This window comes from Coturnix japonica, chromosome 5 (assembly GCF_001577835.2).
Source record: "Coturnix japonica isolate 7356 chromosome 5, Coturnix japonica 2.1, whole genome shotgun sequence".
Taxonomy (NCBI): Eukaryota; Metazoa; Chordata; class Aves; order Galliformes; family Phasianidae; genus Coturnix; species Coturnix japonica.
The window spans coordinates 30,855,694-30,873,640 of NC_029520.1; the positions used below are offsets into that span (position 1 = coordinate 30,855,694).

At 35.9% G+C, this 17,947-nt stretch overlaps 1 protein-coding gene across 5 annotated transcripts in view; it reads left to right on the forward strand.

The window, feature by feature from the left end:
- The window catches only part of STRN3 (striatin 3), a 51,919-nt gene that overhangs the window by 3,332 nt on the left and 30,640 nt on the right, over positions 1–17,947 (forward strand). For all 5 annotated transcript variants that reach the window (XM_015864938.1, XM_015864942.1, XM_015864941.1 and 2 more), the window contains exons 2-3: positions 12,681–12,784; positions 17,369–17,442. In XM_015864938.1, coding sequence (XP_015720424.1) covers positions 12,681–12,784; positions 17,369–17,442 — 178 coding nt within the window. The remainder of the gene's footprint in view (positions 1–12,680; positions 12,785–17,368; positions 17,443–17,947) is intronic.

Here is a 17,947-nt window from a genome sequence, read left to right on the forward strand (position 1 = left end):
AATCCTCAGTCCTTTGGATCTGAATAAGTTCTGTACCAGTGTACTTTAGTCTGTGCATGTGTCAGACTCTGAATCCCACCTGTTAGTTTTCTCACTGTCTTTTCAAACTGTTCAGGTATGTGTCTATTCAGCCTTTGTCGATGAGTGAGTGCTAATTGCTGCCAAATCTGTGTGCACATCAGCATCAAGTATAGAAAAGTCAAATACTTGGATGTTAGTGTTTAAACTGTAGTAGCCTTTCCTTTCTCTTACAGTACTGACTGCCGCAGTAACTTTTAGTGCTTCCTCACTGTTGCATAGGAAGGAAATATCTGGCCTCACTTGGTGTGTTGTGCTCTTGAATAGGCTGAATCTGTTTTGCAAACTAAAAAGAGGATGCTTCTCCATATAACAATATTGTGCAATCACAGCTGAAATTTCAGTCTGTGAGTGTAATGACCTTCATGTTGGTTGCTGTTATGCTGAGATGCATTCAGCTCATGTTGTCTAATGTGTTTATGTTTAACATGCTTAGAGGAGTTAAAGCAAACCGTTGTGGTTGGGTGTTACCTCCCAAAGGAAACAAGTTTTATATTGAATATTTCGGTGGCTCCATAGTTGCATTTTTAAAAGAAGAAAAAAAAAAAAAGTGAGTGGGAAGGCACTTTGGAGTTGCACTACAGAAACTTATGGGGAGTAACATAACATTGTGTCAAGGAGAAGTTTCATAGGATCATCCTTCAACTTTTCAGGTACTCAGGAAAACCAGTCAATTCCGCTTTCTTTGTCTGCTGAAAGGCTGAGACACTTAAATGGAATCCAGATCTTAGTTGTTAATTAGGTAAAGCACTTTCTTTCAGTCTTCTGAACTAGATAAAAATGGTACTATATGTACTTTAAAATCATGCTAAAAATGTGTTGAGGGAAAATTATCAGGTGCTACTTCCAGGTGTTTTTTAATAGTGAGAATGAGAAGCATCAATTCTCAGAATGTGTCCAATTTCAGTATAATTAAAAGGTTGTCCTTGAATGTGGCTTTTTTTGGGGGGGGGGGGGGGGGTAGAGTTCAGATCATTAAAGGAATTTTATGGTTAGGCCCTTTGCATGTGATTGCAGACATGTAAGCATACATAAATGTGTAAGTATGATGAACTAGATGAGTAAGTTTTCAGAGTGTGTGCTGCGTTTTTGCATTTTTCAAAGCATTTGAGCAATAGAATGGAAATATTAGGAGTATTTTTGTTTTTGAAGGAGTGGCTATTTGGATAACATAGACATCACTTTGCTGTTGGCAAACACCTTTTTTAATGGTAAATTGGAAGTGAAGTAAGTTACGAGGGTTGCAGAATGGTCATTATTTTTACATTGTGAAGAAAGATTCACTGCATCTCAGCTGATGTCAAGGAAGCACGATACAAAATCATAAGTATTAAAAAAAAAAATTAAGACAGCTTTTTGGAATTAGCAGCATTTTGTGCAGCGAGATTGTAGCTGCTGAAAAGTCCTGTGGTCAAAAAGTGTTTATATGAGGTCATAGAAGTCCCAAGGTGCCTGTATTCAAAGGTGCTGCCACTGGCATGGGCTGTTCTGGAATTATGAGTTACTGGAGATTGGGAATAATTTCTGATATCTTCTGTCCCGTTCCCATAGAGCTGCCTGTTTGGCTGTGATTAAAAGTGGTACCTGGGCTGCTGGTGTGACCAGAGGGAGCCATTCTTGCATTCTTTTGACCTCTAAAATATCTTTTGATAGGCTTTGGTTTTAGTGTTTCTTAAATACACCTGCAGTGCAGTTTTAGTTGCTTTTTCATAAATAACAATCTGGATGGAGATTTGAGAGCATTGTGATGGAACACACAAAGGCTGCAGATGATAGGAAACACAGATGCTACAGTAGCAAAACTCACATTGTATTTCAGTTGCGTGTGGTGTCTATCAGTTGCATCCCAGCAGGTTTCTGTTGGAAAATATACGTAATTGACAAACTGCCATTTCATTACATCTTACAGTATGTAATCTGAAGTAAAATTTACCTTCTGAAACACTCCTTTAAAGTATTTAAACAACACTAGTGGAAAATGCAATTAAGTAAGTTGCAAAAAGTTGATGTATATCCTTACTTGGGAGTATTTGTAAATGCTGTGAGGTATGCAAGTAACACGTGCTTTGGAAATGTCTGACTTCTGTTTGTGCCAGTCATTATGGTATTTGCTGAGGCACGAGTGCTGGAGTACCTCTTAATGGAAATAAGAGTTGTTTACTCATACACTTTACTGTACAAATACTTAAACTTTGTTTTATAACGCAATCGTTTTTTCACTATAGTGTGCGTAAGTTCAAAAACCAGAAACGTTCATTCATTAATCATTTCTCTAAGCTGACAGTGAGAACAGCCACATATGTTGAGGAGTTCAAGTCCCTTTTGAGCTTTAACACAACAATTTGAGAATTCTGTATATTTTAGGTAGGGAGAAGTGTGTCTTTCCAGAAGCTGTTCAGTCAGAGTTAGAGGCACACAGCCACTGGAAGAACTTCAGGTACCGCTGTGTGAAGCTGAAAGCTGCTTTCGTGTGTGTCTGGGGGTGCATCCTGCCTTCTTCATAGGCTCCTTGGCAAGACATCCAAAGGAAGATCGTTCAGAGCTGCTTCCTTTTGTGTATGAATTATCTCTACAGAGATGGTTTCATTTTTAATTAAAAGGTCGCTGCTATATAGCATGAGTTAACCATGAAAGATACTTAGACCAGTTCGAAATGAGATCTCTTGAAATAGTTCAAGATTGTTCATTAAAATATTGAAATACCATTTGTAGATCTAAAGTACTTTAGGGTTTTTTAGGTAAATGCTAAAGTTTTTAATTTTCTGTTTGTCTAATCCTTCCCATAATATTTTTTTAAAGAATTGATCTACATCTTTAACTTATAATTCTTGCAAGATTCACCTCCTACCAGCAGGTGAGCTTAACAAAAGCAATAGGATGCTAAGCTATCTGTGCAACCATACAGAGGTGGAATAAGAAAAACCTTGATGGCCGTGGGGTCTCCATGAAGGTACTGATCTGCATAGCAGTTGGGTAGTTTATTTTCCTGGAATGCTGCTCCGAAGTTGTTCTGTCAGCACTGGGTATTGAAATTATTTTACTGTGTGATTATTACTTGTTTAAAATGATTTGGAATAAAACCACTCTTTCTTAGCAGCAAAGTGCGTAACTGTTATTTGATCAAGTTACTCCGATGAGTTTTTCTTTTACACTCAGCCTTGTTTTAGACAAAGCACTAGACTTATTGGGGGAGAATTAAAATTTCACTGCCATTGTAGCCATGTGACAAATCTTAGCTTGAGGATTTTGTGTGTGTGTGTGAAGTACCTGATACCTGGTCATCTCTTACATGCTGAAAGGGCGCGTTGAGGTAGAGTTGTTCTTCATCACTTTGTCATTTATGATGCTGGTGAAGTGATGACAATCTCTTTTCTAATTGATGAGAAGGGAATAACAAATCTTCATGACATGCATATGGCCTTTTACAACTTTGTTTGCATATCTGAGTGTTAGATTCTGGCACTCAGGCTGATCTTGAACTATTCTAAGCAGTGGTTCAGCAGGATATACTGTTTAATGATACCTTCTGCTTCATGTGTGCAACTCCAACATGTATTAAGAGCTAATTATGAAGTTGGCTGTTCTTTGGGACCATTCCTGAATCTCTGCTGTGAGTTCAAGCAGTCTTTAGGGCCTTTGTTTGTTTGCCATTATAATATTCTTATGAAATAGCTGATTAGCATTAATCTGTTGTTAGAAATGGACGATAAAATATACATTTCTGGGTTAAGTTCTACTTAATGTTACTGAGGGATATGTGCCTTCTTGTCCTCTTTGGAGGGCTTCTGCATGTTTGTATGTGCATTCTGAAGTACTCTGGCTCTCCAGTACTAACTCAAATGATCCTGGAGTAGAGAATGGACTTAAGGAATTCCAGACGCATTAATTGCTTCCTGACTATCTCCCTTTTTTAAATCTGTCACTTGCAGTGAAGTTTCTTTCATTCCTCTAAGTTGGTTTATATTCTCCCAAACTGCTGACAGATTTGGCACTGACGATCATGCAGTGCTATTTAAAAAACAAAAAAAAGTCCTGCCTTGCCAGTGTCATGTGGTAGAGAATGCTCGGTTTCACTACTCAACTCAAAGCTAAGAGTAATTGTTTTGCAGACAAAAGTCACAAAATTAAATCTTCCCAGAGTAACACTACGATCTTTTGCTTCATGCTGGGGTTGCCACCGCACAGCTTGTGTGCTTTTGCTTATATTTCATACAATACTCTGCGAGAAAGTAAAGAATGAGTGCTATTAAGTCAGACTAGAATCTCCTGAACTCTCGTCACTTCAATAGTTGCTAAACTGAAATAGCTTACTTCCAAGATAAGAGTGATTTATTTGTTTGGGTTTTTGGTACATGCGTGTTTTGTTCTGTGATCTCAAATAAATGAAATTGTAGTGACCAAACTCATGAGTCATACTTAACATTTGGAAGCATTCAAGGAGAAAATGTAAACACATCTGCAAGTTTTACAAGACTGGTTCTGTTTCATAGCTTTAGCAAGCTTTATACAGTTGAGCTGGCAGAAGTCAGGCTACTGGCTGCTCCCTCTCTGATCAGTGGTGTAAATTAGTGAGCGTTGGCACTGTTCTGTGCCATGAGGCAAGATTATCATTTATGAGGTGCAAAATACCTATTCCTCCTCAACTTTCTATGGTACCTCTCATAAGATGTGTTACGCTATACTTCACATACTGTATAGAAGGGTTTTAACTTTCTATTTCATGTTATTTCCCTATTAACTTGAAAGCAATAGTTTTAAATGTAATCAATATTGCTATTGACTTTACGATGCAAAGCTCTTCAGTCTCAGTGGTATTGTATTTTTTGTGTGTATGTAGATGGCTTCTCATATTTTAACACCTGAAATTGTGTTTTTTTTATTCTTTTCAGTCTCTTCCCAGTTAATGTGTTACTGAACACATTCATGAGCAGTGGTGTAAGTGCTAATGACTAGAACAAGTTAGTTCAGCTCATTGTGTTTGATCTGTCGTAGAGGATCATTTCCTATTCTGTATTTGTAAATGTAAAAAGTAGATATTCCTGATTTTGGAAAAGGAGGTGTGTGTCCTTGAGGACGCTGGCATTTTCCTGCTGCCTATTGGCATTTTCCCTTCCTTTTCCATTCTCTGGTTGATAGTAAGTGTCTGTTGCACTGCAAGGTGTACGTCTTTGTTTTGATCTGTGTGCTGCTGTATTACAACTAAGAGTTATAGAGAGCGTAATCTTAGTTCTGTTTAGTGTTAGGTGCCTGGTTAATCTCTAGATGTGACAGTTAATTACTAACAGCATAACTTAACAATGTAACTTCATTTTAATAATCTACCAGTATAATGATGTTGACACTGTAGATGTCTTTAATTTTAGTATTTTCTTTTGATGTTACCATATAATTAGTCTCACTGGTTCTAGTGGTAGCTTTCACAGAAAGAAAACATTATTTCTTTCTTAGATATATTCTAAAAAAATGCCTTGCGATTTAAATGAATCTACAGGATAGATGTTTTTTTACTAGCAGTGGTCAGAGATTTGTAAGTTTTTTGTTTTTTTTTTTTTAAGGTGGTTCTTATGGGCCTTATGCTTTTTGGAGATATGTAGGAAGGACAAATGGCAGTGCCAGAATGAGGAACTGCATCCTAGGATGAAACCTTGGTAAAATTATCAGAGTTCTTTTTCTGAAAAAATAACAATAATAATAATAATTCAGAAATACCTAAATATTCTATTAGTTCACAAATGGAAGCTGTAAATATAGAAACTGGGAAGCAATTCCTGTCCTGTGATCTGTACAGAGTGGGCAAGGGCAATGCTGCAATATAACGCCCCATTCTTTTGTAGTCATTTTGAGAAGAATGCTGAAAATTTGACATAAAAGCTGATGAAATAACATTTCAGAGTGATCCACTTAGAATTCAGTCTTGGTGATTAGTCAAAACTGTGTCTTGAAAGGTAGCCTGATTTATCTCTCCCTGGGGGTTAGAAATATTCAGAAGCTTTTTAATTTTGAAGTAGAAACTTGTTCAGTTTAAGGGCTGTGACACAGACTGGTGCTCCACTTTAAAAAGAAAAAGAGAAAGCTAACACTTATTTCATTGAGGAATCTTTTCTATCTGTAGTCACAGGAGCATAAATGAATTGAGAAATGTGTTACTCTGTAATCTAACCTAGTGTTATTAATTTTGATGGAAAGAATGCACAAACTTAATTATCGTATGTGAATGAAGAACGGGGCCCTTAACAACAAGCTACCATTAGAACTATGGGATTTCTTCCCTTTTGTTTAAAAATAAAAATGTATTTGTCAGAGTTATAATCCAGTACAAATGCAACTGAATGGAATATGGACTGTCTAAATGCTGAACTGCTGGAAGCGGTCTAACTTTAAAACTGATGTTACTTGTGTCAGTGTTGGTTTGAAAACAGTCTTGTCTGGGTGCTCCAATTTTCCTATCAGAGAAGCCTGAAGATTTACTTTTCTGTTGGAAGGCAGAAGATTTGTAGATGTATTTTTGATGTCTGACTCCACAGTTTTTCTGTAAAATCTTGCATGTTCACAGTATTAAATTGCTGTCTTAGAAGTAAAGTAAGTGCTATGTGTGCTCTAATAGGTGAGATGTTCTCAAAACAGCCATCGTTTCTTCTCAGAAAGGCGGAATTCTTTCTATTTATTAACTAAAATAGAAACCCAAAGTACTGATGGCCTGCATCAAAGCACAGCAGCTTGGTTGTTTGTTGAGGGGTTGTTGAGGACACCTCCCAATGGCTGGTTTTAAAAAATTAAAAACAAGAAGAAAACCAGCAACAGCCCTTGCCATGTAAATTCTAAGACTTCCTTGAAGTTCTCTTACAGTTGCTTTGATTGCTTTGTGCTTCATTCTGTGCTTGGCCATCTGTTTGCAATTGTTTGAAGCCGCAGCACATTGCATTCTAAGTTGTGGACCTGTCATGAGCACCTTTAGCAGTGTTGCTTTTATAGAAGACTGTGAGCACGTTAAATAGTTCTTTTTGTATCTGTCACTATTGTGGTATGAGTGCGTGTGTGTAAGTATAAATGCATTTATTAAAGTGAGGTCTGGGCAGAACAGTACTTGGGAGACTGATGTTGAGTGAAAAAAAAATATTAGGGTTTATTTTTGCATTACTTTGCATAGGACATGGATAAATTGGTGTCTGTGGTAAATGTCTTTGTAATACTTGCTGTAGAGTGAAGTCACAGCTTTCACTATGGTATGCTTTTTTTTTTTTTTTTTTTTGTAACGTTTGATTTTCTGTAGTGAATATTGTGGAGAAACTTTCTTGTTCATTTGACAAAGAAACACTGACTAGAGGTTAATGTGGCAAGTATTTTGTGTTTGAATGTTGGCATTAATCACCTTAATCTTGACATGCTAAAATGTGTGAGATTCCTGAAGCCATCTGTAGTCCCCCTGAAGAAGACTGTGTTGATATGTCAAACTATTTAATATCTTACTATAGCTTTTATCTGTAAAAGTTACATCAGAAGTCCTGTTTCCTTTAAAGATGATGCAAAATGAATTTAAGACATGACAAGAGATGCCGGGTTTATTTTGCATGACTTGATCTTCAGGAAATGCATACCGGGGAAGGTTGCATTGCATTCAAGAAGCCCTAATTGTAAAGAGAGCTTGGTTTATATATATGTTTTGCATTTGTTTGCTGAACTCATTCAGACCCTTTTTAGAAACATGTCTGCTTCAGAGTCTTGGGAGCTTCCATTCAAGCATGTTTGATAGGTCATTGCACTTGTGACTGCATTCTTTTAGCAAGTTCAGACTCTTCGTGGAGTAGTAAGGGTTCATGAGTAGTAAAAAATATTATCACTAACGTTTCTGTTAGCTATTGGATTAGCCAAGTGATGGCATTTGAGTTGTTGCTTGTATGCAAAGGTGGTTATTTCTTGGTAAAATTAGATGGATATTGTTGAAAATGGAGTAACTTTGAGGTTAAAACTGGAAGTGTTTTTTTTTTAAACGTGAAAAAGAGTTTGTTAGGTTAGATAATCCAGTGCCTGAAGGCATTTCTGTTAACTGTCCATTGATTAAGGAATTATTTCTGACTGTTAACACCTGTCATTTGAAAACGACTGGGTCTTGGGTCTGCCCGGGATTATTGATGTTCTTGTTGATTTACGTTTTAGGTACAAAGCAAAGTGCAGATTGGTTAGTGCAGGAGTTATGATGCTAAAATAAAGTGCCTGCCAAAATTATCAGGTGTGGGGAGGAGTGGTGGCATGTACAGACATGGATGCTGTCACTGTGGCACCAAGCATTTGAGTTGTTCTGTTACAGTATGTAGATGGTAACAATCAGATTAACTTCACTTCTCCTGAAATTGATTTAATTATTCAAACTCAGTGTGTTAGTTTACTCTTCTTCGTGGTGCAGCTACTATGGAAAGTTTGTGTGATTTACTTTCTTTCTGTTCTCCTCCTAACCATGATCTCTTGCTGTTTCTGTGCATCTGGGTGCATATACTGCCTGTTTACCCATCGCAGCCTTCTCTGGGCTGCCACTCCTTCAAGAGGAATGGATATCTTTTGCTGAGAAGTATGTAATGCCAATAGGGTGAAGTGAGTTGTGATATTTTTTCAGGAAGATGACAGGTGTTTTAGAAATTTCTGGGCACGAACTTACTTTAAAGTGCTTTGCCATTGAAACATGCACAGTCCTGATATGGACAGTGGCACCTGTCTCACTGCTCAGCTTTTCAGAGTGAGAGTCTTACTTAAGGCTTTAACTTGCAATTTAAAGCTTGAATTAAATAAATAAATGCTATACAATTATTTAGAGTAGTCTAGCTCTTTTTCTTTTTTTCCCCTTGCCCCAGTCTAGTTAACAGTTTAAGGATTACTTATCATTATATATACCAAGATAGCATCATTGGATTTCTGTGGATATAGTGAAATTCTTCTTATTGATTTACATACAGTTGATTTTATTTTTGAAAAATACTCTTTGGGAGTTTTCAGTGTTTGCAACTGAAATAGGAATGTGTCTCAGTATTGGCAAATCCATCAGAATCTGGTTGCCTGGGTTGTGCAAAAAGGTGTTAGTATGGCAAGAACAGGAGATACATCCTTGCATGCTTTGCCCTTTAATTTGGATTCTATGCCTCTTTTTCTCCTTGGTGGTTCTTACTAGGTTTGAGTTCTTGGTTGATTATTGTATATCAGAATTTATTAATACAGTACAATTGAAAGCCTAGGTAGAATTTATTTAATAACCTTTAGTTTGCATATGTAATTTTACCTTCCCAGACCACTATAATAACTTCCCTCTCAGTAAGTTTAATCGAGGTGAAGATTCCCTTGCAGTCAGGCTTTTCTGTGTGTTTGGAGCAATAAAACGCAGGTTAAAGGGCAGTAATTCTTAAAATTTTTAGGACCATTCAAGTTTCTTTTAAAACAAAGCAAAACAAAATTTAATTTTATTCCTAGAAAATGTTTCTTCAGATTTTTAATGGATCAACTTTGATGTGAAATGCTGATATTTGAAGAAGTTCACTGGCAGATTACTTAAAACGTTGTGTTTTGCTTTGATTAAACAGTGGAGTTATGGAGAGTGCTGGAGCACTGTGTGATCAGTGATTTTAGTTACACAGCTTGGGAAGACTTCAGCATTCATGTTTGAGGTCTTGGAGTTGACTGGGTGAAAAACTATCTAGTTTTATTTTACTACTCTTATTATTTTTAAGCACAAACCCTTTGATCTACAACCAAGGACCAAGGTGTAGAGGAATCCCAGAGTTTGCAAGTCTTACTCATTTTTGTGGAAGAATAGCAGATATCAGAGAGATGGGAAAATACTATAAATATATATTTTATTTATAATAAATAAATATTTTAAATATATTTTAAATATTTTATTTATAATAAATATATATATTATTATATATGTATTTTATACTATAAATATGAGATTGGGCAGTCTAGTAAAAGAGGAGGAAACTGCCCTGAAAAATAAGCTTCTTACTTTGTTTATAATTAAAGAATTCAAAGCATAGTCTTGTCTGGCTGGGGGGAGGGGAGGGGAGTGAGAGGTGAGGGTAAGGATAGAAAATCTAGCAGCAATGCAGAACTAAATTCAGCTGGTTTTTTTTGTTTGTTTGTTTGTTTTGTTTTTAAGCCAAGGGAAATTATATTTTTGCATATAGGAATATTGTTTTATACATGTTATGATGTTGTTATAGTTTTTGTTTTGAATCTGTAAGTCAGGAGGTGAGAGGTTTGTCTTTGGAGTTTCCTGCTTTCTGTACTCTTGCTTGGAGCTGGACCGGTTATTTTTTGGTGGTCAGTTACTTTGGTATCCTGTTTGTATCCCTTGTGCCAGCTGTAAGTGCTCCCACAGCCCTACGGAGTATAGTCAGGAAACTGATGTAATTCAGAACTGAGTGAAAAATAAAAAGATTTCCTCATTAGACTTAATGTATGTCTGCAAAAGCAGCATTGTCAGCCCAGAAGAGGAGCTGAAATGTTGGAGGAGGTGGATTTGTAAACCTAGAGGCTTACAAATCGATTAAAAACAAGAGTTGTCTTGTGAAGGGGAAGGAGGGAAATGAGTAGTAAACTTTCGTGTTGTTTTGTTTCCCAGTTTTGGTGCTAATCAGTCATTAGTAGTTACAAATCTGATCAACTCCTACTCTCCAGAGAATCCTTTCTAAGGAAAGGAATACCTTTGAGTTGAAAGCTGTATTACATAGAGAGCACTTCCTCAATGTTTGTTTTTGTGTATGGAACTTAAATCAGTACAACTGTGGGATACATCTGTTTACTTCATCTTTTGTATTTAACCTAAGATTTACTGATTCTCCAAGAAATCACTGTTGGGAAGTCATGTGTTAATTCATGGGGCTTAATGTTATGCAAAACGTCAACTGATACTTTTGACAATCCTCCCTGCTCAGTTCAGGGCTTGATGAAAGAAGTTAATTAGCAGAGCTTAACAGCAAATGTGTGTAACTTAATCTTATTTTTTTATTGTGTATGGAGGGCCTTGAAGTCTAGCAGTATTCTGTAAGTCTTCTGTGCAGGTACCTTCACTGTAACTGCTACATGTTTAAAAACTGATTGGAGAGAGGAAAAAAGAAACAGCCTGAAGTGTGTCTGCCAGAAGATATCTGCTACTACTGACATAAGTGACAAACTTTGTAGAAAATGAATCCTTTCCAGACAACCTTTCTGTTAAACCTCTTGAGCTTTATAAAGGTTGATATGAATACAGGTGTTTATTAAGGATTACTTTTTCTTGGCTTTTTAAAGGTGAATTTTATCTAGTAAGTGGGAAGACTTAATTATGTGTGACTATGTATCCAGAATTATTTCCAGAAGGAGATAGTTTGGCTGTGAGCATTTAAGAGGCAGATGCAGCTATAGTGTTTTCTTTTCAGTTATCTGCAGGCAGAGGGTGAAATAAAGCCCAGCAGTTGCACCTGGTGACCGAGGTCTGGCAAATAGTTGTAAAAGGATGCTGTCCAAAGGAGGGAGACTGGTAGAAGATGCGAAGGCTGTCACTTATAGAAGAATTAGGGAAATAATCACATACTGTTGAGTTAAAGAGCACAAGAGCTTTAGTGACCACACATAGGTGATAGTTTTTGAAGTATTTATTTCTGGTATTATTTTTATTAGCAGAGTCTGCATGGATATAGTAGTTTCCAAACTTTGAAAAGTAGTGCTGGGCACGAAACATACTGCTTACTACTTCTTATTTTTCAAATTGCTTTTATTACTCCTTTCAATTTGTGTGTGTAAGGGCATTATTTACATAAAAATTTTGATGTCTTATCCTCATTTTCATTAGTCAAGCCTAACAAGTTGGGCTTGTGGAACCATCTGGTCATTTGCTAGGGGAGTGCAAATTATGCTTAGTTATAATGGTCTTCAGAAGACTGTTTGCTTTCTATTGGATTAGAGTCACTTTTACACTACTTCTTAAATCTGGATATCAGTGTTGCACTTATGTACAGTTATTGGGTTTGCTCGACTCCCTCCATCCCCTATCAGTGGGAAGATCTTTAGCTTCATATGGGTTGGTATTAAAAAAAGAATTCCTGACATTCTAATTTTTTACTGTCTTCAGTAGTCAGTAGAAGTTGAATCTGTAAAATAAATCTGCTTCCTGTATAGTTAATTTATTAAGGGTCTATCTGAGTTCCTAATGCTATTTTTTTTCTTGTTTTGTTCAAGATAATAACATTTAAAACTAAATGACTTCAAAGTATGTATCTTCTAATATGGCTTCTTATTCAGAAGAAAATGTATAGAAGAATGTATGCTAACAATGTCATAAGACAAAGATGTGCATTTATTGTGATGATTCCTGTTTGCACCTTCTCTTACTACATTATACCTGTATTTCAACTCAAAAAGAAAACCCCAGCCAAACAAGAAGTACTGTTGTGAGCCAAAACCAACATACAGTCTCTTGGGCAGAAATATTTTTGTTATTAATGATTGACTAAAGTGATTCTTACAATACAGTTTTGCTTTTGTTTTATTTTTTCTTCTGTGTCAGGCTTTCTTTGTTGTGGGAACAGAATGAAATAAAATGTTTGTTTTTTTTTCTTTCTTTTTGTGTGTGTTTTCAGGCTCGGATAGCATTTTTACAAGGGGAAAGAAAGGGTCAAGAAAACTTGAAGAAAGATTTAGTGAGAAGAATAAAAATGTTAGAATATGCATTAAAACAAGAAAGGTATGTATATGTATTTTTTAAACTTTTATTTGTAAGATGTTACAGACTAGGAAGAAGGGTTCATACACTTCTTCACTTTGTGTGAATAGTTTTTACTAGATGATCCTACAGTTGCTTTATGTGCACTGATTTTGTGGTGGATCATCAACACATTGTGTAAACTGCCAGAGTTTTTAGTAACAATTACTGAAAAAAAACCACTAATTACTGGAAATGAAAGAATGCTGTTCTTGTCTCACTTTTTCTGATGAAACTTTTGTGGCTGCTATGATATAAAGGTGCTCTGTTTCCAAATTGGTCTCACGTCTTAAACACTGAAAGTTCAGATTTAATAGATTGTCTTTCCTGGTTTGAAGAATAAGTGCTGTTACTTCATGTGGTGAACACTAGAATTTCTAGTCTCAGTAAGTATTTTCTCTAGTATTAACATGATGTTATAAAAATTTGTAGGATCACAGAGCGACTTGGGGTGGAAAGGGTTGCTACCCTCTAACAGGCACTGCACCAGGTCACTCAAGGTCTAATCTAACCTGTCTTGAATGCCTCCAGGGATGGGGCATCCACCACTTGTCTGGGTAACTTATTCTAGAGCCTCACTGCTCTGAGTGAAGATTTTCTAACTTAAATTTCCCCTCTCGTGGTTTAAAGTTTTTACTGCTTGTCTCTTCACTATTAGATAGTTTAAAAAGATAATCCCCCTTCTGCTTATGTTAAATATTCATTTCACTCCATGCAGGTTAATGACCTTCAGAACTTCTTAGCGTCTTGTTTTCTGTCGGTTTCAGTTGACCAAAGGTAGTGCTTTATTTTGTAAAAGCACTGGGGAGACAACTCTTGTCACATGCATATACTTTCAGCAATGGACTACATTTTTAAATTTTATCTTGTTCTCAAAATGAAGCCAAATTCATCTATGCAAGCTTTTTAAGAGTCTGGTAGAAAAGTAGTCAGCCTTTGTTCACTTTAAGTTGTGGGGAACATTCTTCCCTATGTAAATGAAAATGTGTCCAGGTGAGGCCTAACTATGTATTACTATGACATTTTTGGTTAGTTGTCCAAGACTGAACATAGGTCGCATTATAAATTAGTACTGTAAGTAGCTAAGTAGTACAAAAACAACTGATTAGTCAGTTTCTTATTAAAAAAAACAAACAAACCTAGTGTTTTGGCAAGGATGGCTGCATATCTGTGTGTGAAACATGCTGTATAAAGGTGTGCTTCAGAACACAGTGTATGTTTATGGGACAAATCATAACATCACATTGTGTATTTTGCTGCAAATGTACACTGTAAGGCTGTTTACTTACTAAGATAAATCAAAGACAGTTAATAAGAGCTGCAGTGTTAAGGCAGAATGTGAAGTCATTGGTTTTGGTGGAAACTCATTGATGCTTTCCCTTGAAATTGAACTGCCTTTATAGTTTGACTTCCCATGAAATTCCAGAATTCATCTGATGAGGAAGAAATTGTAGTCATACATACAGCAGAAGAAACATAGAGTTTATTTTAGTTTTTTTGGCTTCTGGATACAGCCCAGTGCTGTGTTGTTTTCAAAAGGTAAATCTTTGCTTAAGTCCCAGCCAAAGCTGTCATGAAGATTGCTAAAAACAGGAACTGAAACTCTGGCTTTGATTGGTGAATGAGTGGGAGGCAACGAGGAAGCTGTTCATAGTTTTTGCTGCTGACGCCCAGTAGTTCAAGGGGTCTAATTGTGCAAGTATGGTGATTTGATTAAGGAGAGCTCGCAGCAAGTGATTTCTTAGGATGTCATCTAACAATAATGTTAACTTTTGTTGTTGCTCTGAATGAAGGCTTTGAGGCGATAGGAGTTGATTTTTTTTTTCTTGCTGTTGGTGTTCTGCATGCAAGAATAGCAGATGATAGGAAACCAGCTCTAAGACCAAAAAAAAAAAAAAAAAAAAAAAAAGTATTTCTGATCTCAACAACGCTGAAAACAGTTTTCAGTGTTATACCTGACTTCTTCCCACACCTTTTTCTTTCTCTTCTATTGCTGAAATCCTCATGCTGTCAAATAGTTTCATGCAGAAATGTTAAGTTGTAGGGAGTAAAAATGCAGCTTATTCAGACTATGATGAATATCGTGGTTTCTCAGACAAGGAACATGAAGTAGAACATTGGTTTGTATGGTTAAATAAAATGTGGTAGTAACTGTGGAGTAGTTCAGTATTTCTGGTATTTCTCTTTTACTGAAAAATCTTGTTTGTTACTTCATTGCCCTTGAGTGTTTTGGATCAGCTTATGAATTTTCGTAACAAAATGATACCTTAAGAGAGTTTGTATATGAGTTGGGATTTTTTTTTGCTAGTAGATATGCCTTTATGGCACTCTGCAGAGATAGCCGGACTTATTCTGATGCATACTTTGAGGCACTCTTCTCCAAGCTTAATTAATGTAGTGATTAAATTAATAATACTTTCTGAGATGATAAAAGAATTCCTGTATTTTCACTTCCTGTTTTTTGGTCTTGAGCTGCTTCCAGTTCTTGCAATTGGGTGGTAGAATTCAATGGCTAAATGGCAGCAAACATTTAAATCCACTTAGAGGCATTCTGTCTTCATTTCTTCATTCATGGAAACCTAGCTTCAGAAGAATAGCAAGTCAGTGCTCAAAAGATTCCTCTTAGGAAATTCAATTACTCTGTGGTATGAGATGGGAATTAATGTCACTGACTCATGAACAACAATGCAGCTTTTTAGTGATTTTTGAAATGTAATAATTTAGCCTTGGTTGTGTGGAAAATATAGAGGAGTATTTCTTCCTGTAAAAATGAAGCTGAAAATCAAATGCAATGTGAAAGACCAAATAGGTCTAATTACATGCAGCAACGTTTTGTGTTAGTTGTAGTGGCACATCATTGCTATACTTTCTAGATCAAATGCTTTGTTATATTCTATAAGGAACAGACAAAACAGATTTTTGGTTGTGCTTTGAAACTGTGGCTATAAGATGGAACTCAGCAATGTAATTTGCAATGGTGTGAATCGGAAAAAAAAAATGGTTGGCTTTTTAACTGTAGTGATTTATGAGTTTCAGAATTGAGCATAAACATTTGGTCTGTTTCATTCAACTTCATTTCTTATTTACTGTTTTTTTCAATTTATTTTTTTTAACCCCAGATCTACTACAGCACTTTAGAAATTACAGTCTGTATACTTTTGTCTGTTATGCCTCTGCTGTTATACTGGGTATAACAAAGCTTTGTCTCAGGTTGGAGTGAGCACCTGGTGTATGCAGTCTTACTAGTAGATGGGTGAAATACTCACATATATACTCACATATATTCACATTCAAGTAACCTAAAAACTTGTGTTTGAATTTAATTGTTGGTCAGTCAGTCTGTTCAGCTACAGTTTAATTAGTACAAAATGCAGAGTTTTCTTTCTAGGAAGGATCAATAGTGCCATCTACTGACAGTTTGTTAATGAGACTGCACCTAATTGCCTGCAATTTTGGCAGAAACTTTTATGATTTAGATGTCTTCTATACCATCAAGTTATATCAAGCAGCATTTGGGATGATATTTTATCTTGAATTTTGGGAAAACTTCTGGCAGTGGATTGGCAGTTCAAAAAGGAGATTTTAAATACATCCTTGCTTTTGTCCAGCTTGTTTCATTATGTACGTTTTCCCAAGAAGTTCTGTTATCTTGATATTTGGCAACAGTCTTTAAAATTCATGGAAACTGGATGTGATGCAGTCAAATACTTGATTTAGAAGTGTTAAGTTCANGTTTCTTAGAGAATTCTTTAAAATGTGACTGACTGCTCACTTTCTCTTGTCATTTTTTCTCTACTACAGAACGTCTAGAATTCTTTTCCCTGAAATTTTGAGAATTTATTTTTTTATTGCAGGGAGGATGGGTTGAAGATGCTTGGTAGTCATACTTAGTTGAGAGGATGACTGGGATGGTTCAGGTGTACCTCTTTGGAAAAAATTCGCCAAGAATGATTTTTAAAATCTGATGTAAAAGGCAAAGATAGGCACTGGAAGAGAAAGAAGTAGGAGGGCACACTTGCACAGGTGGATTGAGGAGGGATTGGAAGCTAAGCTTCATGTCAGTGTGGAGGAGAAAAATCACTAAGATTACATGTGATAGGAGAAGATAGCACTACAGTGTAGTTCTTCAGAGGGAGAAAATCTCTTGATGTGCAGAGGCAGAGTGGAAGTTGATTTGAAGGTGGCAAATAGGTAGGGATCCTGAAGATGACATTCATCCATCATAGTGTGGTTGTTTAGGCTGCGACAGTAGTACAGGTGAAGACATTATCCATAATGGATAATTAAACCTAGCTTTCATGATTAAAAATAAATAAATACAGAACAAATTATTGGAGAACATACTTAATTCTCACTTTTGTGTCATTTGATTATTATAATTGTCTTTCTCAAACTTGTGTTCTTGACAAACTAGAACTAATTGCATGATACTGTAATTACTGTAAATTTTATTTGGATAAGGGGTGTTATGTTAACATGGTTGTTTTAAACAGGAGTAGGAAAATATTTGAGCTGATAAATTAGTACAGGATGCTTTTGTTAAATCTTTGCACATTTTTTTTCCAGGGCAAAATATCATAAATTGAAGTATGGCACAGAATTGAACCAAGGTGACTTGAAAATGCCAACTTTTGAATCAGGTAACTTCTATGATAGTACCTGTTCTAGAACAATTTCTTTGTCCTGTTCTAGATTTGCTCAATTTAGTGTAACTTTCTCCTTCCCCCCTCAATTACATTATAGAGGAAAAAAAATCCAGGAAAAGTTTGATATTAGGTAAATATTTTTGATTCGAAATCATAATGAATTGACCTTTCTCTTCTGAAACAACTGTGAGTATCAGTGAAAGTTTGGAATAGTTGCACAATTCCTTATTAAGCTGCTGCTTCTCTTACTGCTTTTTAAATTGCTGTTATAAAAGATTTAGCATTTCGTGTCAGTTTGACATCCATCTAGAAGGGAAGTTTAAGTGTACAATATGTATCAGATTTACTGTTGTTTGGTGCTACCACAAGAAAAAAAACAACCTTCTTTAATTAAAAGAAACTACTGCATAAGACTGCAAGTAACTTAAAGATTGCTTTTTGTAAATAATTGCTTTTCATTTCATTGTTGCATTGTGAAAAGTCAATTTTAAAAATTAAA